Source organism: Equus przewalskii, chromosome 15 (genome assembly GCF_037783145.1).
Source record: "Equus przewalskii isolate Varuska chromosome 15, EquPr2, whole genome shotgun sequence".
In the NCBI taxonomy this organism is placed as follows: domain Eukaryota; kingdom Metazoa; phylum Chordata; class Mammalia; order Perissodactyla; family Equidae; genus Equus; species Equus przewalskii.
In genome coordinates, this window is record NC_091845.1 from 35,255,177 (window position 1) to 35,281,286 (window position 26,110).

The 26,110-nt window shown below is 46.9% G+C and overlaps 1 protein-coding gene and 1 long non-coding RNA gene across 4 annotated transcripts in view; one reads left to right on the forward strand and one right to left on the reverse strand.

Moving 5' to 3' along the window:
• Positions 1 to 15,763, reverse strand: part of CACNA2D3 (calcium voltage-gated channel auxiliary subunit alpha2delta 3) — an 832,052-nt gene extending 816,289 nt beyond the window's left edge. For all 3 annotated transcript variants that reach the window (XR_011526928.1, XM_070574989.1, XM_070574988.1), the window contains exons 1-2: positions 15,339 to 15,763; positions 14,565 to 14,646 (exon numbers count right to left, since the gene is read on the reverse strand). Coding sequence is in view for 2 of the 3 variants with exons in the window: in XM_070574989.1 (XP_070431090.1) it covers positions 14,565 to 14,646; positions 15,339 to 15,460 (204 nt within the window). In the remaining variant the exon portion in view is untranslated. The remainder of the gene's footprint in view (positions 1 to 14,564; positions 14,647 to 15,338) is intronic.
• Positions 15,764 to 16,478: 715 nt separating this feature from the next.
• Positions 16,479 to 25,864, forward strand: LOC139075931 (uncharacterized). Its single transcript, XR_011526929.1, has 2 exons — positions 16,479 to 19,007; positions 23,690 to 25,864. It is a non-coding gene; the product is annotated as an uncharacterized lncRNA (long non-coding RNA).
• Positions 25,865 to 26,110: the final 246 nt, after the last annotated feature.

Sequence of the window (26,110 nt, forward strand, 5' to 3'; positions counted from 1 at the left end):
TGTCTGTTGAAGCAGGAAGGAGGGGAGTGAGGGAAAGAAAAAAGAAAACATTTCCAACATTTGGTCAAAAGCAAATGTGTTGTTGTAAGTCTGTTAAGACAGCTAAAGATTTTCCCAAACCATGATATTCTACCCAAAATGAAGCATTTGGTCCTCTGAACCTCTACTGAGGAAAGGAGAAGGTTGAGGCCTCAGGTTTCCAGATGGGTTTATCAATAGTGAATATACGCTTGACTGAATCGTTGTCTCCTACTTGCTTCACTTATGCAGACTGTGTTAATAACGGGAATGTTCCCCAATGACACATTGGGACAAAATATTTTGGCTGTTAAAAAGAGATACATTGACGGAACGTTTTCTCTAGGTGAAATTCAGGCTTAAATGTGATTTTATCCCAGGAAGGGCTAGAAACATGCCCTTTTGCATGACAAGCAGAGCAGGTTTCCTGTGGAGCCCAGCAGGGCAGCTCTGAAAGGCATGGGGCAGGCAGCAGAGGGACATGGGGCTAGAGGCTGCCTCTTGCTGTCTTCCAAGAAACCCACTGTGGGATGTGGAGCTTTCCTTCCCTCTGTGGCCTCAATGCCCTGATCAATGCATGAGCCAGAGGCTGAGAGTTAAAATGCCACTGCTCCAGGCCTGGCCCATTCCTGATTCACTATGACACCTGGGGCATGCCACCAGGGCCACCAAGGCACCCACAGCTGGAGGGGCTGGCTCCCAAGATCTGCCCAGCTCAGAGCCCCTCTCATTCCCTGCTGAGTGAGTAGTCAGGCTCAGCAGGTAGGGAGAAGGCGGGCATCAGATTCCGGTCACTGTGGAGCCACATGGCAAATTCTGGGTGTGATGACACTGGGTACTCCACAGAGCAAAAATCATCCAAGAAGCCTCACGGCCTCCACAGATTAACGTCCCAAGGAAGACCTGGATGTGAAATTCCTCCAAAAGCCTCAAAATGCAATACTCTGTGGGGCCTGATACTGGGGGACGTGGGGGCTGGAGCTAAATATCTTTTGGCAAAACTGCTCCCTGTTAAAGCCATATAATTTAATGCCTACTACTCCACCAGCTGCTCTGCCTCAGCTCAGAGGGAACGTGCCTGGTGCAGGCTTTCAGCACATCCACGGGCCAGGCCGGGGGAGAGAGCGGACAATTGCACCTGCAGGACCCAAATGCAAATAGAAATAACCCAAACTCACTTTACGGGTTCTCACAGGTTTCCTCCTATGTGGAGGTGCCGGAAACAGCTGAGTAGGGTGCAGCCAGGATGGCGTCCAGGCATGGGTAGCGCTGCCCTGTGGATGCTGCAGGTACGTGCAACGGACGAAGAAGCAGCTGCCGATTGCCTGCAACGCACAGACTGAGAAACCCAGTCCCAACGATGTACAAATACACAAACAAACACAAAATAAGAGGAAGCTGCACTGAGAAGGTGAAATCATGCTCCGCAAACACCGTGCATCATCTTGACGCCGGCAGGGCCTCAGACAAGGCCAGGTAATGACCCTACGTGAAGGTGAAAGGGATAGAAATTAAAATTCACATTTCTCCCTAATGTCACTGGGAATGTGGCGTTCGAGCGCTTCACAGAATTAGCTGCAGCAGCTTCCTAATTGCCTTTGCCGAGTTGCCTCCCCCAGGTTGATGGTGGCGGCTGCGGCGGCCCCATCAGTCTCGCTTGGTGCTCCTCGTGCACCCGCGCGGCACTGCGGTGCTCCCGCCCAGCACTGCGGTGCTCCGTGGCAGCTGCTCAGCTTGGCGCTGCGGAGGTGTGGGGACCCCTGAGCCCAGGTAGGAGGTTTCTGGGGAGATTCAGCCATGTTTTCAGGGTGCTGACTGAGATGGGCTGGGATGCTCCCCAGAAGGTAGGAGAGGGTCGCAGGCTAGGAGAAGTGAAGACTAGCTGGCTCAGATGTCTGGCAGCCCTTTCTGGCACCAAGGGGGTTGTGGGCGAGCGACCTGCCTGCAGGGCTCAGAGCTGGACTGCTGTGGCTGGGAGGCAGCCCCTGACTTTTGTGGACTCATAAAACCCAGCATTGGAGAGTAAATGGGGAAAGGGATATGAAGGACCCAGTTCTTGGCCTGTGCTCAATAGCATTCTTATTCCCATCACCAGCATGTGAGCACCAGGAAAAGGCTCAGCATGACTCTCCCTTCCTTTGTTTACCTGTACATTCATGCAGTCCACAAACAGCCCCTGAAGCCCACCCCAAAGACAGCTCTGTGCTAAGTGCCAAAGGGGGACCCTCTCCCATCAGAAAAAGCAAGCCTGCCCTCGGGGAATTTAAGGTCTAGCTTACCTGCCTCCTTCTTGGCACCCCCCACAGAAAGAGATAAGGGGTCCTCAGGATATCACACATCCCCAGACCTGCCAGGGGCACAGACAGATCTGCCAGACTCATTCCATGCAAAATAAAACTGACCCCAGTGGGTCCAAGGACTGTGGCCTTCAAGCTAGCTGCCAATCGCGCAGAAAAACAGAACTGTGGCTTCCCAGAGGAAAAAAATAAGCAGCAACAAACATCCAGGACAGAGAGACAAAAAATGGAGATAAAAACCAAGCAGCTACAATTTACTGGGCCCTTCCCAGATTTCCACTTCTGAGCTAAGACTGCTACATGCCGACACAGCTAATCCTCGCCATGACCCCATTTTACAGATACGGGACCCGAGGCCTAGGAGTGAAGCTAAGAAGGGCCAAGGTGGATCTCAAAGCCAGACCTGTCTTGTCTCAAGGTCCCAGAGCTCAAGCCGGCTCTTCCACACGACCATCCATTACTGTAACAGGAAACACACAAAGAGAAATGTAACCAAGTTCACTGAGATCCTCAGAAAGGCTTCTTAAGAGTCAGATCTAATGAGGGGAGGGCTGACAGCCTCAGAGGAAATCAAAAGACAAGCAGCATCATTTTATTCTAATAAAAGGGAGAACTATAAAAAGCCAGAGGCCTTACCGGGCTCCCCTCAGTCCAGCTCTTGCCCTTCTTAATTCTGTACTATGACAGCAAATGACAATGCACCCAAACAAGACTCAGAAGTCCACTGAGGAAAGGATTAAGGGCAAGGAAGAAGTTTCCAACAATCCGCCTGATGAGCCAATACCAAGCTGAGACCAAAGCACAGGAAAAAAGCTAGTCCTGGGAAATAAGCACTTGCCTTCCTTGGACCCCACCCCTGCCCAGGCACCTGAACAGGACTCACACGACCCAGGCTCCAAGCCCGCCTTTGCCACGTGGAGTTGCGTAGCCCTAGGCAAAGTTACATTCTCTGTCTCAGTTTCTGCATCTCTAAAATGGAGACGATGATAAAACCAACCTCAGGAATAGTTGTGAGGAATTAAATGACATCATTGAAATAAAGCACATAGCACAAAATACAAATAAAGTACCTGCCTCGGTATTATGATTATTTCCTAAGAAACTTTTATGGGGCTCAGTGGTGGGCAGTTTTAGTGGAGGTCTCCAAATAAGGCCTCTGGATGACCTCATATTAACTCTCCCCCAAGTGGACAAACTGCTGTCTTTAGGGCAGCCAACACGCCCTGTTAGGTGGAGCAGCTCCTCTGGAATAACAGTAACAACAACAGCCCACCTTTTCTAAACACTTCCTATGAGCCACTTTTTGCTGAGCATCCTGTGTGCACCTTCTCATATGGACCTCTCAAGTCCACACTAGAAGCTGGTCCCATTGTGCCCATTTGACAGAAAAGAACACTGAGGTTCAGCAACTAACAGGGTCGTATGACTAGCCAGCAATAGCATCAGATTCAAACTCGGATTAGCCTGACTCAGATCCAGACCCTCACGGCTACACGGTCCTGCCTTCCCAAAACCAACTGCCTCTCTTAGAACTAGATTTTTAAAAATCAACAATCCTCTGACTTCTTTCTAAGTCTATATATTTTTCCTATCATTCATAGGGCATTTGTTTCATGCAAAAAACTGAAAACCTTGCTGGGTAAGCAGAAAATCCAGCTATGGATCTGTAATTCTGAAATTCTTGTTCTGGGAAATGCGTATCATTGGCTTTTTTCAAAAGATTAGTGAGCCCTTTCCTGAGAGGATTTCATCTTATTTCAGGGTGACCAGATGACTCCTGATGTTCGGAAATACTTGAACTTGGCCACAGACCCTGGGATTTTCGAGTAGTTACCAGCTTTTATGAACAAAGGGAAACAGCCCATGCATATTAACGCACAGAGATGCATACATGCAAGTACACACACACCCTTTATGTCTATAGTGATTCCCTGAAAGTGTGCCCTCTGCACCAATGTGCAAAAGCACAGCATTCTGACAGGGGCCCAGGAGAAAACCAAGAAGAAAGAACATTCAAACTTCAGCATCACCATCTCAGAAGCCAAACGACTATCACTTATGTCAGTTGGGCAAAGCCAATGCCCATTGAGCTGTTTGTACATTATGCGATCATATTGTGTTAATAGCAATTTCACTGATAATGGAAACTGGTAGGAAGCTAAGAGTAAAGCTGTATGTTATGACTCGTGGCCAAAGACTACCTACCGCCAATGGATTTATTGCCTCCCACCCCTATTGTTCTTTTTATATTTTTCTGCCTCTGCCACTGCCTCCACAAAGCACAATGGAAAAGGCATTACGGATGGCACAGGTACAAAGAACCAAACGCCTGCCCGGTGTTTCTGACTCTCACCTTGCTTTGAAAATTACAGTACAATGTTATAGCAAGAACAAACCTGAGTCCCACAGCTGCCTACCTTTACTGAACAAGGGACAGGATAAGGAGAATTGGGGAAAGAAAGCAAAAAAAAAAAAAGAATCCACCTCCTTGGGGACATCATGAATGCTTTTGTTTGCCATTGTGTCCCCGACACATTAAATATGTGTGACATACACTGCCTTAATTTTATGAGCTCATCATGGGATCAAAGTGACAAATTCCAGGAGTCCCTCTTGCTCTTCATTAATAATGAAGTAGGACTCTATAAATGAGAGCATAAGCCAGAGAACCAAGGCTTCCCATGTGTCACATACTGTTCTAAACTACTTCGTCTGTGTTGTATCACTGAATCCTCCCCAAAACCCTAGGACACAGGAGCTTGTATTATTAGTTCTGTTTTGTCGATGAGCAAACCAAGGCCCAGGGAGGTAAACCCAGTGACTGGCAGGCGGAATTCAAGTCCAAAGTCCATGTTCTTTTTAAAATCCCTTTTCAGCTGTGCATGGCTGGCTGTAATAGAAATCTAGCTTCTTCTAAAACAAGACACTTGGTTTCCTCCTGGGAGCCAAGAGTTAGCAGCCATCAAGAAATTGAGAAGGAAAGGCAGGGTCAAGTTCACAGCACGGGCGGATCTAGACTTGGGGGAATTCTGAGGCCAATTACACCTTTCATTCCACGTTAATGCAAAACACAAAAGTCTCAGGAAAACATGTCAACTCATCCAGTTCAGGATGCACACACTCACCTTACTCAGGGACCTGAGCAAACAGATGAAGAGCAGCCTTGACTTTTTGGGGAAAACGCGAGGGGAAATGTTCCCTGGTTTTGCCGAGTCTGTCTCGGCTGGGACTGGATCCTGCTGCACAAGGTTGTTCTCTTCTTGGCAGCTCGCCCTTCTAAGCTGAGAAGAGTTCTAAGGTGCCCGACACTACCACCTCCCCCCTGCCAGCCAGGACCCCACCAGTCAACCCTGCCCGCTCTCCCTCAGGAAGTGTTCGTTCTTGTCCCACCACAGGCACAAGCCCACAGAGTCCTTCCTAGCCTCGTGGGGGCGCAACACCCACAAAGCTGTCTTCGAGGTCAAAGAGCACACGTCTTGATCCCACCTGAGGTCTGGGGGAAAGAAAGCAGAGAGGGCACTGGCCCTTCTCACCCTGCTGTGGTCCCGCAGACCCAACTGAAGCCCATACTCAGGTGGGATCAGCCCACACAGGCGGCATGTGCTGGAGAGAAAAGTCAAAGACTTGGGGGGGGGGGGCGCAAAGCAAACCCCAGTGTCATTCCCAGTCCCATCACATGGCAAGCTGCTCCACTTCCCTGGGCTGCAAGCTCCACCCGTGAGCGGTAGATAACATGGGTGGCCTCCGAGTGGAACTAAGGACCACATCAGATGCTTTATGCTATCTACTTTAGTACAAAGAATGCTTGGCTCATACTAAACACACCTCAAAAAAGGTCCATTTCCTTCCTTTCCAGTCCCGATCAACAGTCTGTTTACCTGAGCTGCTTATGACCTTGGTGGATTTCGAGAAGCCACCAGTCCACTCAGACTCTGTAGTTCTTTAACATTCCCAGCACAAATGGTTCTTGGGCATGTTTCTGAACTATTTGGCCCAAGCGGAACCACCAAAGCTTTTGCACGTTTACTCTCATTACTGACTTGTTACTGACTTTCAGTGCTGATTATAATGGCTTTACACACAGTTTTTAAAAATTATGCAACTACAATAGCATCTCCCCCACCCCATGACGTCAAAGTATTGCCACCTATGTTTACACAAAGAGGAGTGGCAAGTGTCACTAACTCAACATCTTTAAGGAGATCAGCAGAGGACTGCAGATGCTCAAAGGCCAAAACACAACAACAGAACATGCCAAGGAAGCTCTGAAGAGGAGGCAGGCAGGGCCAGCAGGAAGAGCCAAGGAACACGGGATGCCCTTCAGCACCTCCTGAGACTTGGTGCCAGACAGCGGTCCCCACGCATTGCTACACCTTCCTCCCCAACTGGAGGAAAGACCACCCTGCCCAGTAAGGTGCCTTGTCTCCCAGCTGGCCTCCAGCACTGCAACCCCAGGAAGCCATTGGGAGAAGTCTAGAGCCCTCCAAGGTATGGCAGGAAGAATTCTCACAGGAGGAAATGCTGGAATGCTGTCCAAGAGGGCATTTGGATTAATGCACATCCACGGCTGGCTTTGGGCTGTGCTCTTACAGCAGGGCAAATTTCTGGGTGTGCTGGGCTCTCCTGCAGTGCAAGGGCCTCACTCTGGACAGTGGGGCAGACGCAGTCTTTCCTCAGCCTGAGCCATCACCTATGAGGCAGGCCGAACCAGGGAGGAGGTAACCAGAAGACCCCAGGTAAGTGTTCCTCTGGGCGTCTCCTTGACCCTCAGGGAGAAGGGAGCTGACCTCATGGAGAAGAGTGAACTTCTGGGCAGAGGCTGTGTCCCCTGCCACCTCCTCTGCTCTGACGTACTTGGTTCCATGAGCTCCTCCCTGTCAGGTGCCGAGGGGATCACTTCCTACACGCCAGCACCCAGCACTCACTCCCCATTCAGGCACTTGCTCATTCACTCACCCCACCTGCCTGTGTGGAGCCAGACCCCACAGCTGCTCAATGAAGGCTGTCTGCAGAGCCTGTCATTGCATCATACAGTCATGACCTCAGCAACTCGCTGGCAGGAAGCTTTTGTGTGCCAGGCAAGGTGCTGGGTGCTTTGCATATTTTATTTGATTTAATCCTTACCACAGCCCGTAAGGTAGCAGGCACTGGTCTCCTCTCACATTTGAGGGTACAGGTTCAGAAATGTGAAACGACAAGGTGACCCAGCTAGGATACGGCAGATCTGGGACTCGAAGCCAAGTCCATCGGACTCCAAACCATGTCCTCTCAGCTGTTATCCCTGGCCTTAATTGTTTCTGAAGTAATTTCCCAGATGTTATCTCACTAAGTCCTCCCAAACACCTGTCAGGTAGAGAAATGCAGGTCTTAGTCACATGTTTTTCAAACAGGAACTGAGGTCGAAAAAGGTCACAAAGGGAAGATAGCATCATGGCCAGGTGTGCAGACTGGAAGCCCAGCTCTGTCACCTTGGGGAGACTGCTTAACTTCTGTAAGCCCCAGCTTCTAAATCTGCGAAATGGGGCGACTGGTAGTCCCCGCCTCACTAGGTTGATGGGAGGATTTAATGGGATGACAGACACGTATAAAGTACTTATCATAGTACCTGGAATGCAGGAACTGCAGAGTGACTGCTACCTGTTCTTACCATCAGAGTAAGCGATCTGCCCAAGGCCCCTCAGCAAATGCAAAGAGAAAAGATAAGAAGACAGATGCCAATGCTCCTAGGGCAGTGACGTTTCCTTTAACGACACTGCAACTGCAAAGACATGCATCTCTGAAAATGCTCCAAGCTCTCGACTTATTGCTATGAACAAAGATGGGCAAAGGAAGCCCCCTTGCCTGACTGCAGCTTGGAACAACGTTAAACTAGGCTCGGAGGACAAGCTACCCAGCAGGGAAAAGAGAAAGCCACATTGAGGACGGCCCGTCCTTAGGGGTGCTCTGCCTGGGCCCAATGGACCTTGTGCTTGCTTTAAGGCTTTGCTGTCATCATCTTGACATTCTTCATAATTTTTTAACAAGGGTCCCATATTTTCCCTTCACACTGGGCCCTGCAAATTATGTAGCTGGTCCTGTTCTCAGGAGATCCTCAGCTTCCAGCTGCCTACAAAATCTCAGATGCTAGACAAACCTATGCCCGGTAGACTGGGTCATTCAGTTCTTTTCTAGCTCCCTCAAGCCACTCTCTCTAGCAGCCCAGAGGACAAGAACAGTCTTTCCCTTCAGCAGGCAGCATCTGGCACATTCTGTGACAAGCAGCATCCATTTTTATTGGCATACGCACACACATACAAACTTAATAAGTATAATGATAATGACATGTGCAAGCCCCGAATATCGACTGGCAGTTGCTTCACCTAAAACGGATAACCAGAGGTCTCTTCTGTGAACCCACAGCCACTTATGGCCCTGCCCAGCTTGCCTGTCCAGATCATTTACATGGATAACTGCTCTTTTAACCTTGGGAGGGTACTGTTTTCCAATATCGGGTGCCAAGATAAACACTCTGAAGTGTACAAAGAAATAGCCATCTATTCCTTGTCAAGAGATAATGCTCTCCTTTCCAATAAGGCCTTGAAACGCCCATTATTAGTTTGACTTCTGAGTTATTTTCATAATCTTGATTTGAGGTAACCAGAAAGCTATACAATATATATATTTAATACACCTTATAAATTTAATGCCTTATTTAAACAGCCTTGGAATGGGCACGCAATGAGTGTTGTTCAAAACAAATGGAAATTGAAATGTTTACCATTTATTGAAAATATAGTGGACCCTTTTCAAAGTAGTATTTGTAAAATAACTTTCTTTTGAAAACCAGACGTGCTAGCTACGCATGTAGAAACCCCCTAAAACACATCAGCTATGCAGATGCCTAATCTGCCAAGGGTGCAGGTGGCCCAGCGGAGCCACTGTATGGTAGCAGCATCTCTGAGCCTGGCTTTACGTTCCGGAACAACCACCTCAGTCTGCTGATCACTAAACACTCAGGGAAACCATGGGAAACCAAGCACCCTTCTCTTCCTCTACATCATTTTCTTCCCTTGAAGGGGAAGCTAACTTTGGTTTAATGGACCAGAGAGGGTTGATGAAGATTCTGTCAGTGTTGCCAGACACCCGACATTAGGAAATGTTCCTCTCATTGAATGATACACAAAAGCATCATTGCGGTCACTCCAGAGACAGCACAGGCCATTGTTCTCTTGTATAAAAATTACATGAGAAGGGGGGAAAATCTCATATACTAATTCATAGACTGGCATTTAGAACACCTATTTAATTTTTTTCTCAGTCTTAGCCATAGCAAACCTCTAAGTCTAATCACAGCGTCCCAGGGAACACACAATCTGCTCAACGTCTCTGTTTAGACGATGCTAGGGGTCTCAAATCGGGAGGCTGTTTCAACAAGCACTGTGACTGCAAAAGATGGAGGAGCCCCGAAATAAATGCCACTCACTTCTGACAGAGGACGTGTACTTGAATAAAGAAAAAGCCCATTTGTTGGCATCTGTGACGATGAATCTGGATTAATGACAGACCTGAAACAAAGGATCCTTGTGACAATGTACACTTCTTTAAGTATGCCCAACACCCCAAGTCATTTGGTGATCGTTTATTGATCAACATTTAAGTGGGAGCACTAAACACCAAGTGAGGATCAATCAAAGGCTGAAAAGGGAATCCCAAACTTGCACCTCCATGAATACGAGCTTCAACCTGCAGGACAACAAAACACTGGCAGGACCACAGGTGCTTGGGGTCACGGTGTCACATTTCTTTTACTTCTATTCATCCTAATACATGGCTATGTCTTCACCACAACCTGGAAACATTAATTGTGCTTGCCCATGCCCGACAGATTTCATAACTATTAGATGGTTTGGTAGCTGTGTGTTTGCCTAAAAGCACACTGGTGTTAGAACAAATAAGATAAAATATAAAAGGGAAGAAAAGAAAAAGAAGGAAAGAAAAAGAAATGAGCAAGAGGTTCAGACAAAAACTTAGCAAAGCCATACAAAAAGAACTTCATCTGGCTGGCAAGTGAAAATGCATGAGTTTACAAATGCGATTGGATACATGCATGGGTAAGAGGCAGGAACTGAATTCTAACTGGTTTACCCTGCGCTGCTCATGTCCTGGTGATTGAGCTAATGAGACCAATCAACTGCTCTGAAAGATTGAAAACTGTCATTGCTGAGATTTCAAGACTTTTAAAAATAATCTGCTGGGGAGAAGTCCAGTAATTGAAGTGGTGCTGTGAATTAAAGCAACGGCAGCATAGGTTGAATGCATTAATCTTGCAGAATGACAAGTAACTGTGTTTATTCAACAAAAATGTTCAGCGAAGTAGCGCATCCTTCTAAAAGCAATCTGTAGAGTGTCAGGCTTCCTAGAGGCAGCACTGCTACCCAATTCCTGATAAGTGAATACTCCTCTTTAATTATTTAAAAGTCCATCATCGATTTCCACGTTGATGAAAAGTCATAATTATCAAAATGGCTTAAAGAACGAACCTTTTACTTTGCTGACTCTGTCCTGTGGAAACAGATATCAAGTTTATGTATGAAAGCCGCCCTCTCAATAAATAGTTGATAACGCAAAACCTGATTGTGCATTCCAAGAAGTGCACATTTAGTAAGTGCTGCGTGAGAGGTCCAGGGTAAATGTCAATTCTTTTCTAGCATTAATAACAGAGACACACATTACCTGTATTTCCGCTGTGTATTTATCATCACAATTCTGGAAAACATAGCTGGAACCCTTCATTCCCACAAACATGTATTTCCTGAAGGCAGGACTAAAGCGAACGAAAAACCCAGCTCCCACCAAATTCTCTCTAAGAAGGATGCAATGAGAGTCACACCAGTTTAATACCTCTGAATGTGAGTCTTAGGGGTGTGGAGCCCACGAGTTTAACAGCCTAGGTTACCAGACCTACTCGAATGCCTCTTGCTGAATCCCAAAGAGAGAGGTAATGAAATCATGCCTCCCTAAAAGAACCCAAACAAAGCTCATTCTTGGGGGAAAATGAAGCCAGATAGAAGCAGCTGAATACTTGCATGAATATGTCAAATAGGAGAGTTAATTAAAAGTTAAAGTGAATCGAAATCCCAGCAGTATCTGCCAGCTAAGGAGGGCGGCACGCAGGCACACCACCGCACACCCGCACTTCCGCTCAGGGCTGCTGTTCCATAACAACTGTCAAACCTCTCCAGATCAGCTCGGACTCCGACAAACAAGTCCCGTGTTCTCCCACTCTGTACAGAAACACACAACTTTGCTAAAACATGGTTTACTGCATCTTAGGAAATAAAAAATATCCTCTTTATAAGCAACTAATAGGTTGCCATTCCTGTGTTCAGCAAAGACAAAAAGAACAAAAACTAGGGAAAGTCTGGCAGTGAATACCTAGTGCATTATTGTAAGCTGAAGTAGTGAAAGCCATGGTATTAAACACAGAAAGAACTGATGGAATATTCTCCTTTCTGAAGCCATGGCAATAAGGTACATGGTTAAATATTTGTATTTACCTTGATGAAGTCACTGATAATACTGCTACCTCAAATTACATTACCTAATGAAAAGCTGTTACCAAAATGGCAGTTTTCCCAGTCTCCAAACACCTTAAAACAGATGGCCAATTATTATTTAACTTTATAGTCACAATAACTACTCTGTAAAGTTTTTGCCTTAGTGCAAAAATCACTAAACTCCCATTCTAAAAATGAGCATACAACACTGATTCACAACATGAAATGTCAATTAGAGAAACTACATAGAATACATAAAATTATACGGTGGTATACAGCATACCTTACTTAACTGAAAATCAAGTTTAAGTGTCTATGCCTTAAAAGTGTAATTACAGCCTATTATGAAACGTTAATGCATTTTCCAACCAAGTTTTCTAACTCATTTTGAGAGTATCCTAATTGTTGAGGATGCAGTGATGTGATGGAAGGATGCGTACAGTGTTGACTTAGAGGAGTAATTCTTCATGCAAATAGCCAGAAACTGGAAAATATGCAAGAGAAAGCCAACTGTCTCCTTGCTTCTCCAAATGATGCCATGCCTCCCACACTCTGAGCCCCTCAGATATTTTCTCATTCATATTCTGAACTCTCTAAATCAATGTTCTTCGCTCATTTTTAAAATATAGTCACATTTGGGGCCCATGGACCACAATGGCCAAAAAATACCTGCAAAAATGCTCCCCAAGCTAACGTGCCCTGCCCATCATTCATGGAAGTCCTTGCCTAGCAAGCCAAAGCCCTGGGTATCTCAGGACTCCATGGCAGATGACTGCGATCCAAGTGCGAGAGCAGATACCCACCCTGGAACCTAATGCCAAGCAACACCTCACCTTCCCCTTGCATCAGATTACAAAATGCCAGGCAACAGCAAGAAATGACAACAAAGCCATAAACAGCTGGAAATAATTACACAATTGTCAAGCTGCAAACACGACAAAAGCAAAGCTAGGCTTGTGAATTCAATATCAGAAAGGATGCTGATGAGAAGGTAAGAGAAGCATTTTAGCTGTTTCCAATTTGCTATTATAGAGTAGCCAATAATATGGTTGATGGGGTTTTGTGCAGTGTGTGTGTGTGTTAACTTCACAGAGAAGGAAAAAACATACTTCATGTGCTCCTACAAAATATGAGATAAAAGACACATAAGCACAATCAAAAAAACATTCACAGGCTCGGAAAGGATTCTTTCAGAATTGCTACAACTAAACTACAACATGCAGATGAGAAATATCTCTTTAAAGTTATACAAAACGTTCTCTTCTTTAAAAGCATAAGGAAAATACACAGGCAATGCGATAGTCCAGAATTCTTCACATAAAACATCTGACATGTGGGCAAAATGCCAAAGTAGAGGGTACAGATTGGCCCAGATTAAAAGATGACTAGCAAAAGAGGCAATTCCTATAAACTGGGAGGTGGGTCACAGGAATGTAACTTATCATCTTCCATAAAGGCACATCATAGCCTCAAGTTTTTGTCAACTGCCTATAATTCAATGAACTCCTTCCCCAAATAACGGAGCTGAACAAACAATCTTTCCACAGTTTCAAAGAAAGTAACTATTGGCAATTTTTAAGCCAGAATCACTTCTGTCGTTCCATTGTGAGCTGATGCTTTATTACGATATTTGGATTTCATGTGACAAACTGTTTCATATAATGTCCCAAAAATGCTACTCTCTGAAGCGGAATGCCATAAATAAAATACGTAGTTGGTTACCAGGCAGCATGCATAACACATATGTTACATTGGCCCAAAAAGCACATTTAAAAATGCTTAAAAGTTAACTTAATTTAAGCTGTTTGTACCCATTTTCAGAAAATTATCCCCTAAAGGCCAATTTTATTTTCTGTCTTTGAGAGATTATTTGGATTAATCCTGTTGATTTGCTAACTTGAAATTCTTTTAAACCCTCTAATCTCTCCTCCCCAGTCCATTTTTTTTTTCGTTATTTCTTGGAGGGGAGGGCAGAGAACCATATATCTCACAATGTAATTTTAAGCATAATGTTGCCTGTTTGAATTAAAATTGATGCAGCTTCTGATAAAACCTAATAATCAATTCTCCATTCTCATTACTCTCCAGAATTATATGGACGCAGACCAATTTCTTAAGTTTGTGGACTACTCTCATAGGTTATTACCCGGCAGTGCAGCTGAGTGGAAAGATAACCACATTCATTCTCCTTATCTGTAATGATGTAATGCATCCCAGCCCTGGGTCTAGATGATTGGGGAATAATGGGATTGTACAACTGCAGGGATGACAAACAATAGTGCAGCATCTTTCTGTGATACACTGAAACCAGCCTCCAACGCAGGCGAGGTGAAAGACATCATAAAATAGGCACCGATTCTGCCCCTTGGATGAAGTTAGCATTTTTTTGGCCAGAGGAGCATCTGCTCGCACACTGAAACAGCAATACCGACACTGAGAGCAGAGCCATGCAAAAACGCTCAGTTTCCGAGCCCCAGCCAGGACAGTGCGAGTGAGTATCCTGCTTTCCTTTGTGTTTAGAATCAAGTGTCATCTAAAAATAACCGGTTGGTAGGGAGAAGTCACTGCACAGTGCATTGCCAAGAAACCGGGGGATCAGAGACACCTCTGATAACTGATGCTGCTGGGGGTTCACGTTTGTTTGGAAAACTAAATCTGCCTCCATTTTCTGTGCTGGAAAAATCATCGCTTCCTGCCACCACAGAAACCTTACCTTTTGCAGAAGCTGGGAGCCGGAGTACTTAGCAGCAATGGATTTTATCTCCCCACCAAAAGCCGAGGCCCAGAGCTTCACCCTGCAGGGAGAAAGGGCACAGGAGCAAATGTAACACCCGTGTCAGAGTCAACACGCACGCACACGCACACATGGGGCTGTAGTGAAGAAGCCGGGCGATATAACATTAAAGAAAAAAAGAGACAGAAAAAGCGCCTTAGTAGAAACTGCCAGCACCAAACTGCAGAGCGCGGCGCGGGAGGGGGCCCGAGGGGAATCACAGAGTTCAGAATGCGCAAAGTCTCCCGGGCTCTCTAAAACGATCACTGGGTCTTATTTGAATAATTGCTTCAGAACTTGACCACCCACACTGGGCATCACCTGGCAAATACTAGCCGGAAGAAATCCACCCACCCACCCCGAAGAAATCCACCCACCCACCCCCTCCCCAAAAAGAAGTGAGAAAGAGCAACATAGCAAACAGGCGGGTAAATAAACGGCCCATGGAAGTTGGATTCGGTAAACAGGCTTCAAAGTTGGTCCTGTCACTTGAGGTGAGCCTCTCCAGGTCTCACTCAGCAACCCGAGGGAGGGGGCAAGAGGCTCCCACCCCAGCCTCGCCGCCCTATCTGGTCCTGGAAGGCAGGTGCGAGAGGCGAGGCTGTCGCCCGCAGCAGGTCCTGCCCAGCCGCACCTGCAGGTGCCCAAACTTGGGCAGGGTGGGTCGCGGGCGGCGAGGTCCCCTCCCCGGGCGGCGCAGGACCCAGCACTTACACGGAGAGCGGGATCTGCTGCTCCGAGCGCACCACGTCCCCCAGCGCGGCGTAGAGAAGCGCGGCGGCGAGGAGCGCCGAGGCCCCCCGGGACGCGCGGCGCGGCGAGCCCGGCCCGGCCATTCTGGGCTCCCTCCGACGCGGCGGCAGCGGCGGCGGCGAGCGGAGCGGCCGCGGGAGCTGCGCGGAGCGGGCGGTGGGCGAGCGCGCTGGGCTGCCTGCTCCGCGCCGCCCGCCTGCTCTCGCGCGCCCGGCTCACTTGGGGAGCAGAAAAAGGAGCGGGGGGGCGGGGGAGAGGAGGGCGGAGAGGAGGAGGGAGGGAGGAGAGGTGGAGAGGGAGGCAGGCGGGGGAGGAGGAGGAGGGAGGGAGCCGCGCCTCTCGCCGCGGCGGCCGCCCAGCCCTGCCTCGGCGGCTCCGGGGAGTCCGGCGGGCCGCGGCGGGAGGGCGGGAGGCGCTGCGCGGGCGGGGACTCGCAAACTCCAGTGTCCTTGGCCGCGGGGGAGCGCGCCCTGCCTCGCCCGGCCCACTGCGGCCGCCGAGTTCTGTACAACTCCGCAGTCCGCCGCCGCGGGCACGACTCTTGCATTGGCCCGGGGCCGTCCCCCGGCCTGGCGACCCGAGCGGGGATGGAGGCGGGGGCGCAGGCGGGAGGCCGAGGACCCGGCGCGGCGCCCGCACTTCGCCGGTGCAGCTCTCAGCCGCGCGGCGCGCCCAGTCCGCCCCTGGGCCCCGCCGGTTCGGAGGCGGCGGGGTCGCGTGCCGCCGAGCCTAGAGGTGGGGCGACCCTCGCCCCTCGCCGCGCAGTTTTCCGGAGGGAAGGGGCGGGTAGGAGGCAAAAGTCTGCGGAAGGGGCCGGGGCTGGCGGCGCGGCCGGGTGGCACGCGGGCGGAGCCGGGAGGGGACGGGGCCGGGGGCGCGGGGGGCTCCGGCCAGGGCACTGCTGCGGGGCCACCCGCAGCTGCTCGTCCGGCCGCGGCGCCTGGCAGGGGAAGGCGCGCAGGGCGGCGCTGCGGCCGCGGCGCGGGGGCACCAGCGCGGGGCTCCGGCTTCGGCCCGCAGCGCGGCCGCCCCTGGCGCATCCTGCCCCGGGCCTGGCTGCCGAGCGGCGGGTGCTCTGGCCCGCTGAAGCCCGGGGTCCGCGCGGCTGCGGCGCGTGGCTGTGGCCGAGATGGCAGGGCTGGGAAGGCAAGCAAATGCGGCGCCAAGTCCGTCCTGACTGACGGATTCCCTTGGTCTCGGGAATGAAAGATTCCTCAGGCCCGGGAGGTCACCGCTGCCGCCGGGACCCCAGCCCGGGCCGGAGTGCGCCGAGCGCCTGCGGAGGCGCCCTGGGGCTGCCCGCAGACGAAGGGGCGAGGAGAGAGCAAGTCGGGGAACGCCAGAGCGCCCGGACACCCGAGCTTCCCCGCGCCCCCTCTCGCCGCCGCCCCCACCCCAGGACGCAGCTTTCGGAGCCCCTGGCCCCCGTGAGAGGTCGGGGGTGTGGCTGGGAACTTTGTGGAGCCCTAGCGCCGACCGGCAGTAAAGAGCGACCCGAGCGAGGCTGAGTCATCCTCGACCGGCAGATCGCAACTCGAGTGACCGTGGCCAGCCGCGCGCGCCTGACGGCGCGGGGTCTCCCGGCGCGTCCGCCGCTGGGTTCGACTTATTTGCCTGCCACCCGAGCAAGGGTTTGCGTGCTGCCTTGTGACCTGCCTTCAGCCTCAGCACCCTCGGGGGTCAGGGAAGCGGGTGAGGTGGGCTTCAGCTTCCGCCCGCTGGTGTCGGGCGAGCACCCAGGCTCGCTCCCCTGCCCAGCAGTCCCCGGAAAAAGTTCCCCGAGCAGATGTTGGGCCAGATCTCAGAGCTGGCTGCGCGGGGAGGAGGACAGCCTAGGGGCCATCGGTGTTCTTTGCTGAGTGCGGGAGACCCCGGTCTTCCGTGGACCGGTCGCGCTGCCACCTCAGGGCGCAGCGCAGGGAACAGGCCCCGCCTGGGAAGCGCCAGGTGCGTCCCGCCCACGGGCAGCGTCTACAATCTCCACGGATGACTAACTGGTTATAATGAATTCTCCGCTTCTGTGCACACCTCCCGTCCTCGGAAGCGCGCTAGCACTTCCAAACCGAGCCGCCGAGCGTAGCCTGACCCCGGGGCAAGCTGGCGGGATGGCTTTGCTGCTCAAACTGGGGGCTGGGAGAAAATTAATTTTCCTGTCAGACCGCAGGAACCTTCTTTCTAAATGAATAAATGAGAGGATGAATGGGTGAGTGAGTGAATGAAAGCATTCTAGCCCTTATTACTAAGGCTCCAATCCGTTACCTCTATGGTATCTATATGAGATATGCATTTCCTCACTCATCCGGGGAATAATTGTTAAGCATGTATGTGATAGACATACAGTGGACAGTGGAATGTGCTGGAGACCCAGTGGTGAACAAATCAGACACCTGTCCTCATGGAGTTTATACACTAGCGGGGAAGACAGGCTTTACTACAAGAGCCATAATGATAAATGCATCATTATAAACTTTGACAAGAGGTCTACTGTAGTGTGTATGAAGGAAAAGTACCTGTAGCATCCATTCTATTGTTACCCCTATTAATTGATGGGAAAATTGAGGTACAGCAAAGTGACATAGCTTAGTGGTATATAAGCAACCACTTGACTGCTGGACTAAATTGAGGGCCACGTAGGCACCGCAGTCACAATGACATTTTATGATAAGTCATTCCGTTCTGCTGGCCTGACATAGGTGAGCTTCACAGGCGTTTCTGGGCAACTGGAGAGTAACCAGGAGAGGAGCCTGGCACAGGGAATCACAGTCCCAGGAGGGTGGGGTCTTGTGCATTTATAACACACCGGACCATCTTAACAGAGTATGATGCACAATGCATTTAGATCCCACTAAACATTTCCTACTCTCTCAAAAATAAAAATATTTAAACTATCTGATATTAATAAATTCAGAATTCAAAGTGTCACAAAGATTTGGGGTCCTAACAGTTACGCACTCTACATTCTTTCCAGAATCACAAAAATCAGTGCTGAAAGGGATCTCTCAGCTATCTAGTCCCACAATCTTATTTAACAGAAGAGCCCCAGAAGGGCTAGGGTGGGTGTGCAAAGACACCCAACCGCTTAAAAGAGGATCTCCTAACTTCAGACCAAGAGGTTCATGCAGCCACATCAGGATAGGGACCAGGAGAACCTTTCAATATGCCAAATGCAGCACCTGGCATTGTGTCCTACTTGCCATTTTCACCCAAAAGCCTATATTTCAACACCCAACGCTCAACTGAAGCATTGAATCCAGCCAGATGAACCTTTCATTGCTAGACCTGCACTGTCTGTTCCTTCAGCTGAGGATGTTGCACTTGTCCTGCAACAATAAGGAGTTGCTGGAGGGGTTTGAACAGAAGTGAAATATGATGAAACAGAAGTGAATGTTTTAGAAGTGTTTACCTGGTCCTGGTCTATGGAACAGACTCCGGGGGAGACCCCAAAGCAGTCGTTCTCAGAGCAGGAGACAGCATTGCTCCTGGGGGCATCCTCAACAGTTGGGACTTTTCTTTTCGTCACAATGACTTGGAATCCTACTGGCATTTAATGGATGGGAGCAGGACAGTCTGACACAAGGAAGAATTGTCCTGTGTCCCACAGGACTTTCAAATGACCCACTGGACATTCAGGTAAGAGAAAAACCTTCTTATAATCATCTGAATCTAGAACTTAAACCCATTTTATATATAAATACAAAGGAGCTTTTGCATGGTTTTAATAAACACTGAATTTTCCAGGAATGTAACTACTACATAAATAAAGGGATGGTTATCTTCTGTTTTGTTCAAAACCTTGCCAAGAGGGTTTTGTTTGTTTTACCATTTTGGAAAATCACTTCTCCAAATGTAACTGTGCTCGTAGATCCTGAGTCACCAAGACAGCACATCTGTATCAGTCTGCACTGGGGTTATGGCATTCATAGTTAGTCTGCAGAGAGGTGCGAGCATCTAACAGCCTCATTATATCTTGCAGTGTAATCTTGCATGAGCATTTCACATAGTGAAATACCTCTTATCTTATTATAATTCACTTTTCTTTCTCTTTGATATTACCAATGAAACATGATATTAATTTTTTTTGAATCCTGACTTTGAGTAGGTTATATTGTCTCAGAATTTCGTGTCCGGATGGTCAAGGGAGTGTTGAGTCTAAACGGGTAAAGATCTACTGCTCCAGATTAGGAAGAGACAGCAGCTAAAATCCTGTGATGTTGCCAGCTGAGATACAAAATGGTTCACCCTGAAAAAGCAAAATGACAAATGCTTTAACCTTTGACCCAGGAATTCCTCTTCTGGGACTTTATCTTACAGTTCTTAAATGGCATACATATATTGTTATTCATTACTGCATTATCTCTAAGACCAGAAAACTGGAAACAACTCAATTGACAATCTGTATGTGATGGGTTAAAGACACTGGTGCATCCACACAACGGAATATCATGCAGCTATTTAAAAAATGAAGGTGCTTTCTACATATGGATGTGTAAAGATCTCTAGAGTATATTAAAACTTTTTCACAAAGCAAGGTTCATAACAGTATCTATGGCATGCTAACTTTGTGTAAGAAAGGGGGAAAGTAAGAATACTTATTTTTATTTTCTTAAAACAACGTAGGATACACAAGAAACTACTAATAGTTATTACCTGTGAGGGGATTAGGAGGAACAGAGTAGATGGGGACAGGATTGAAAGTGACATTTCACACTGTTTATCACTTTAAATCATTTTGATTTTTGAACCTTATGAATGTATTACTTATTCAAAACAATAAGAATACAAATGTTTGTAGCTCTTGTAACAGTTCCGATATGGGGGCCTGGGCTGGAGTGGAGGGAGTGGTCATTGGGATGAAATGTGAAAGACAGTTAAAGTCCTTGATCCCCTACAGAGGTGGTTCTCAGACCCTCAGAGGTTCTGATTCAGTAAGTTCAAGTTGGGGAGGGAGGGAAAGGTGGGGGTCTGTGTTTCTAATACGCTCCTCAAAGGATTCTGATGCCAGTGGCCATGGACCAATTTTTCCAGGCAAGTCTTCTCTTACACAAAGTGTAGTGTAGAGCTTGGTGGCATTGTGAACTTTGGGGTCAAACAAACCTAGGTTCAGCTTGTGGCCCACCTTCAAACTAGCTGTGAGAAGTGGGCAAGTTATACAATCTCTCTGAACCACCCTTTTCTTAACCACAAAAGATAGACAACAACAGACCCAACTTCACACACACACATAAGGAGGATTAAATAGGGTAGTGCAGCTAAGTATTCGACAAATGTTGGTTACTGCTTTCATTCTGCAAACACAGCAAGCATTTCCACACCTGGGCTATTGCTCTGGCTGCTGTGCCTCGGAGTACCCAAGCCATGGAGCCCTTGGCTGAAGCGCAGCTTCCTGCTTTACCATCACCACGCAGACACACACACACACACAAACACACACACACACACACGCATGCATGCATGCATGCAAACACATGGAACCCATCTCTCCATCCGCACCACACTGCCTGGCCCAGACCTCTATCTTCTCCTCCCTAAACTCCTGGGACTAACTCCTAATAAGACAACCTTTCTCCTCTTGTCCCCCTTACCTACATTCCTTCTTCCTAGTAGCCAGAGCCATTTTTTTAAAAACAAAAATCAGACCACAGGCATTCCCCTGCTCAAGATCCTCCAATGGTTTCTGTTTTAAATGAAAATTCAGACTCCTTACCAAAGCACCCAAGGCCCTTGGCTCCTACCCCAGCCTCATTTTCCATCCCTCTCCCCATTTCCCACTGTGCTCCAGGCAGTTTCCTTGGAGTCCCAGAAAACGCGGAGCTTGTTGCCGCCTTGGGCCTTTGCACATGCCGTGCCTTCTGCCTGGATCTCTCTTCCTCCAGATGGCCCTAAGGCTGTTTCTCACCGTATTCAGGTCTCCACTCAAATGTCCCCTCTGTGGAGAGAACTTGCCTGACCAAAAGGAGAAACACAAACGCTCACCCTCACACACACAAACACACAACTCTGTGCTCTTACCTTGCTTCATCTTTCTTCCCAGCAGGTATCACTAGTGATAGAGCAACTCATTTGTTTACATTGTCTCCCCCATCGGATGGGACGTGTCCCTCTTCTTCATCATTACAACTATAATGGCTTCATCAAGGCCTTCGATATTATGGGGGTTCAATAAACATCGACGGAATGGCTATAATGGATGTCAGCTTGAAATTCCTTTCTCTTAAGGTCCCGCCTGTTTTCTTCCTCCTCAGGCTCTAGCATCCGCCTCTCCCAAGACACAGAGCCTTTAAAAAAGCACTAGATTTGCCAAAAAGGAGACAATCAGGGAAACTTTCTCTGAGGAGAAATCCTCAGTCCATCTCTGTGGGAGGATGCTGGTTGGAGGAAGAAGAGAAGGAGAGATAAGGAAGATGTCTTAAAAGTTTAAAAACACTTAAAATGCCATACTTAATGCTGTTTTTTAAGCCATCAGAGGGAGTAAACTTGTCATCTTCAACACTCTGTTTACCATACAACAGTGACATTATTTCTAGCCCCACAGAGGTGCTCAGGGTTCTGATATCTACCAAGAAGATCACTGTGACCATGAAGAGTGGTCTGCTCTTAGGAGCAGTGTGGAGAGCTCTGAAATGTAGCCCTTGGGAAAGATAGCCCTGAAGATAGTGTCGGGTTCGCTATGCCAAAGCTCCTTGCACGGAGCACGCATTCAGGCAGCTTCAGCTGAATTCAACCAAACTAGATGATCCTTTCAAACATTTCTAAGTCTTCCACTGAACTGAAAAAAAGAGAGCTCTTTAGTCTCCAACACAGAAAAAGGCAATGGGTGAGCATGCGGGTACCTTGCATCGGATGTTTCCCCTCTATCAAAGAGCTGTTCCCAACTCTGAGAATGTTGTCCTGGGCAGTGGCATAGGCCCATCCCAGAGGAAGGACCTGGAAGGATCAGCTGGCCATGGAGCAGCTCACCCAAGCCTAGCAGTGCTGTGGTCCACAGACGTCAGAACCTGTTCCTCCAGTCCTCCTGCTCAGGGGCAGGGACTGAGCTTGCAAGGCTATGTGCTCCTCCAGCCCTCCCCTGCTCATCCCCAACTCCACACCCTAGCATGCTGTGAACCCTCACAACATTTTATTGAATGAAGTGACTCTGTGTGTTTATGTGTGTATACATTATATATATGGGCACTCACATTATACACTCATACTGAGACATATTCGGCACATACATACATATGTGTATAATGTCTGTATACATTACATATACATGTATATATGTATGCGCAGAATATGTCTCAGTATGAGTGTATAATATGAATGTGAGTGTTTGAGTCTGTGTGTGAGTCTCTGTATGTGACTGTGTGTGAGTGTCTGTGTGTGCACGTGATTGTATATGAGTAAATAAATGTGATGTTTGTGCACATGTATGACTGCATGCATAAGTGTGCATGTGAGTGCAATAGCCATAACCTTGCAGTGTTCTTGTCTGCAAAGGCAGTCTGTCCTAGGGTAAGGCAGGTCTAGCATTCAACTGAGGGGATTCCTTTAAGCCAACTTCCACGTTTGTCCCTGGAGAACAATGGCCTCACACTCACATGTCCACATTCACTTGCACAATGACACAGCTTCTCAGCATCCATTCTCTGGGCAAGAGAAGAATGCTCCTGTGAAATGAGAAGCCCTTAAATGAACAGTTGCAACATATGCCGAGGCTACTATTCTGGTTTTGGTTTACGTTCAAAACATCAAGCCAAATGGAGAAAAAGAAGAAAGTGTCTGTGCATAATACACCTTCTAATTATCTAAATCTAAAGTTGCCTGTTTTCACAAAGGGCAGACTGCCTTCTGAAGGTTAGGCATGTAAGAAAATGTCTTTCCAGCGTCATAACCACTTCTTGGGACTATCTTAAGAAATTACAAGGTTTCGAAGTGTCCATCAAATGAGAACTCATTAAATTAATTACGATTTATCAAATAATAGAATTTCATAAATCCATTAAAAAGGATAAAGTGAATTCTTTGAGCTGACATACCCACATGGCAAGCTGTCCGTGATAAGCAAAAGTGTTAAATGGAAAAAAACAAGTTTGGGAACAATATGTATAGTATAAACCCATTTCTATTTTTTAAAAAACATAGATATAGGTATAAATTTAAGTATAGATGTAGATATATTGCTATATATCTTCTGAGTGTGTAAGCCTAGAACAAACCGGAAAGTCACGTGCTGAACTGTTAATGCTGGTTACCTCTAGATTGGATTGGAAAATTGAAGTGAAACATTTCACTTTTCCTTTCAACATTTTGGTATTGTTTGACTCTTACAGAAAGCATGGAGAGTAGAAGATGGTGTGTCTGGAGGTATTAACACAGGAAACATCTGAACAACACAGATGTTCCAGAAAGATGACTGTGTGATCACCTGTTTTTAAAATCATGATAAGGTAGGAAAGGAAGACCCGTCAGTGCTAATGAATGAGTGAGGGGAGAAGAAGTGGCTCCTCAGAGCTGAGTCCTGTCAGGAGGGAGTGACAGGTGTCTGCTCAGTTGAGAAACATGACCGTGTCAGCAAGCCCAGACGGCGGAGCAGTCCAGGCAGTGCCCCCGACCTCCTTACAGTGCGGGCATTTGTGGCTCTCCTCTCACTGAGTTGTCTTCACTGCTGACAACTGTTTTTGAAATGCTGAACTGCGATTGTACAAATACCTATTACATGTTAAAATGTGTTTTAATGACCATGTTTTGGGTACATAAGGTATTTAAATTCCAGGAATATCAATAATCACAAAAGTAGATTGTTTTCTGCTGTATTACTTTTACAATAAAGATAAATATAATATTTAAAATTTTGCATGAAATAATCAGGTTTCAAATGTATATGGTAAACCCTCTGTTTGAGGCCAATTTTGGGGGGATCCACCCTCAACTTCTCGTCTCAGGTCCGCTTCCCCAGTGCCAGTCAGCAACTCCTCACAATAAGGCCACACTTTGGAAAACAAACTGCTTTTTAAATAAGATAAACAAAAATCATTTAGGTTGGTAAATGATCTGTTTGAACCCACACACATTCCAAAGGCAAATGTAAGTGTGGATGAGATTAGCCACTGTTTTAAGTGCTCACTGTCAATAGTTCTCTGTCCCTCTGTCTGTCTGTCTGTCTCTCTCTCAGCATGGACTGGAGTTAGCAGTAAGAACTGAGCTTAACTTCCTGCTGGGAAAAGAGGAACTCTAAATCCTCAGCTCGTTTAAAGAGTGTGAAGGTCCCTTCACTAGATGAGCATTTCATTCGATCCGTGACTTTGCATCTACACATTTCCTGTTACACGGGGTGATGAAGAGTCGCTCCCCCATCATGTGATGATAGCCTAATTATTCAAATGTTCTAAGTGCTCAAATAACATGAGCATTTTTTCTATAGTAGATCTTTAGTAATCATATATTTAAGGAGAAATGTTTAAAGTTAAGGAGCATGGGGCCTAATCTCAAACTAACTTGAATAATTAAAATTAATTTGATGAACAACTTCTTTAGAACATGAATTAAGGTGATAATATCTAATCAAAAGTTTGTAAACCCTTTGCAAATTTTAATCTTAAGAATTTTCTTAAAGAAATAATCATGACGCAAAAAAATTTAACTATAAGAATAGTTATCATAATGTTATGTAATAGAAAATTAAAACTACTTAAATGCCTAAAAATATGGTATTGATTAAGTAAATTATGGTTGATTCATGTAATATTATGGTGCTATTAGAAATGATGCTGATAATACCTTAACTACGGAAAAACACAGTGATCAAAAGAAACCTATAATATATATTCGTATAACAATCCAATGCTTTAAAATAGTTATTACCAATGAAAACATATAAACAACAAAAAGCTCTCAAATGTATTTACTATCAGTGAAATTGCTTTGAGTTTTTTCTCTCTTTTTTAATCAACTATTCTTCTAAATTATAGAAGTAAATATGTGAACAAAATTTTTAAAAGAGTTCAACCAGTACAGAAAAGTAAAAAATGAGATGTGAAGTTTCCCTTCTCTCCAAAGAAAATCACTGTTAATTTCTGTCTTTAGTTCTTTTTGTGATTATCATTACAACTTTAAATAGTATATTTATATTCCTACTTTTTTACCTGTTTAGTCATCAGCTTAGCCATTTTTACAGAGCCCTTACCATGTGTAGGCACGGTTCTAAATGCCAATGTGAGGGTGTGGGAAACAGTCTGCGCCCTCCTGAAGTTTCCTGTCCAGTGGGGTTATTAACTTCACTCCCCGGTGCTGCTATACCCAGTATCCGTGGACACACCACAGTGAAAAAGGACTTTCACATTCATGCACTAACCCTCCCTCTCTTTGCTTCAAATACGAATATTTGGCAAATATATAACAATTTTTCCTTTGTCAAGGTTAATAATGTTTACGTTTTATTTTGTAAGTCATTCTTCCAGGCTTTGTCTACAGATTAATAATAAAAATTGAGAACCAAAAGTCACATTTACAATAACAGATTGTTATGAACTTATTTCAAGTCTCTGCGAAACCATGCAGGGTGTCTGGACTCACAGAGAAAACACAGACTTCTAGTATGAACATGGCTCTATCAATTCAGGCTTTTTCCTTGCTCAGAAAAATCATTTAAAAAGCAACAAAGATTTTTTAAAATCCACAAACTCCATTTTCATCAAAACTTAAAGGCAGATTTAGTCTGCAGACTACAAAATGCAAGTCAAGGCTGCCCAAAG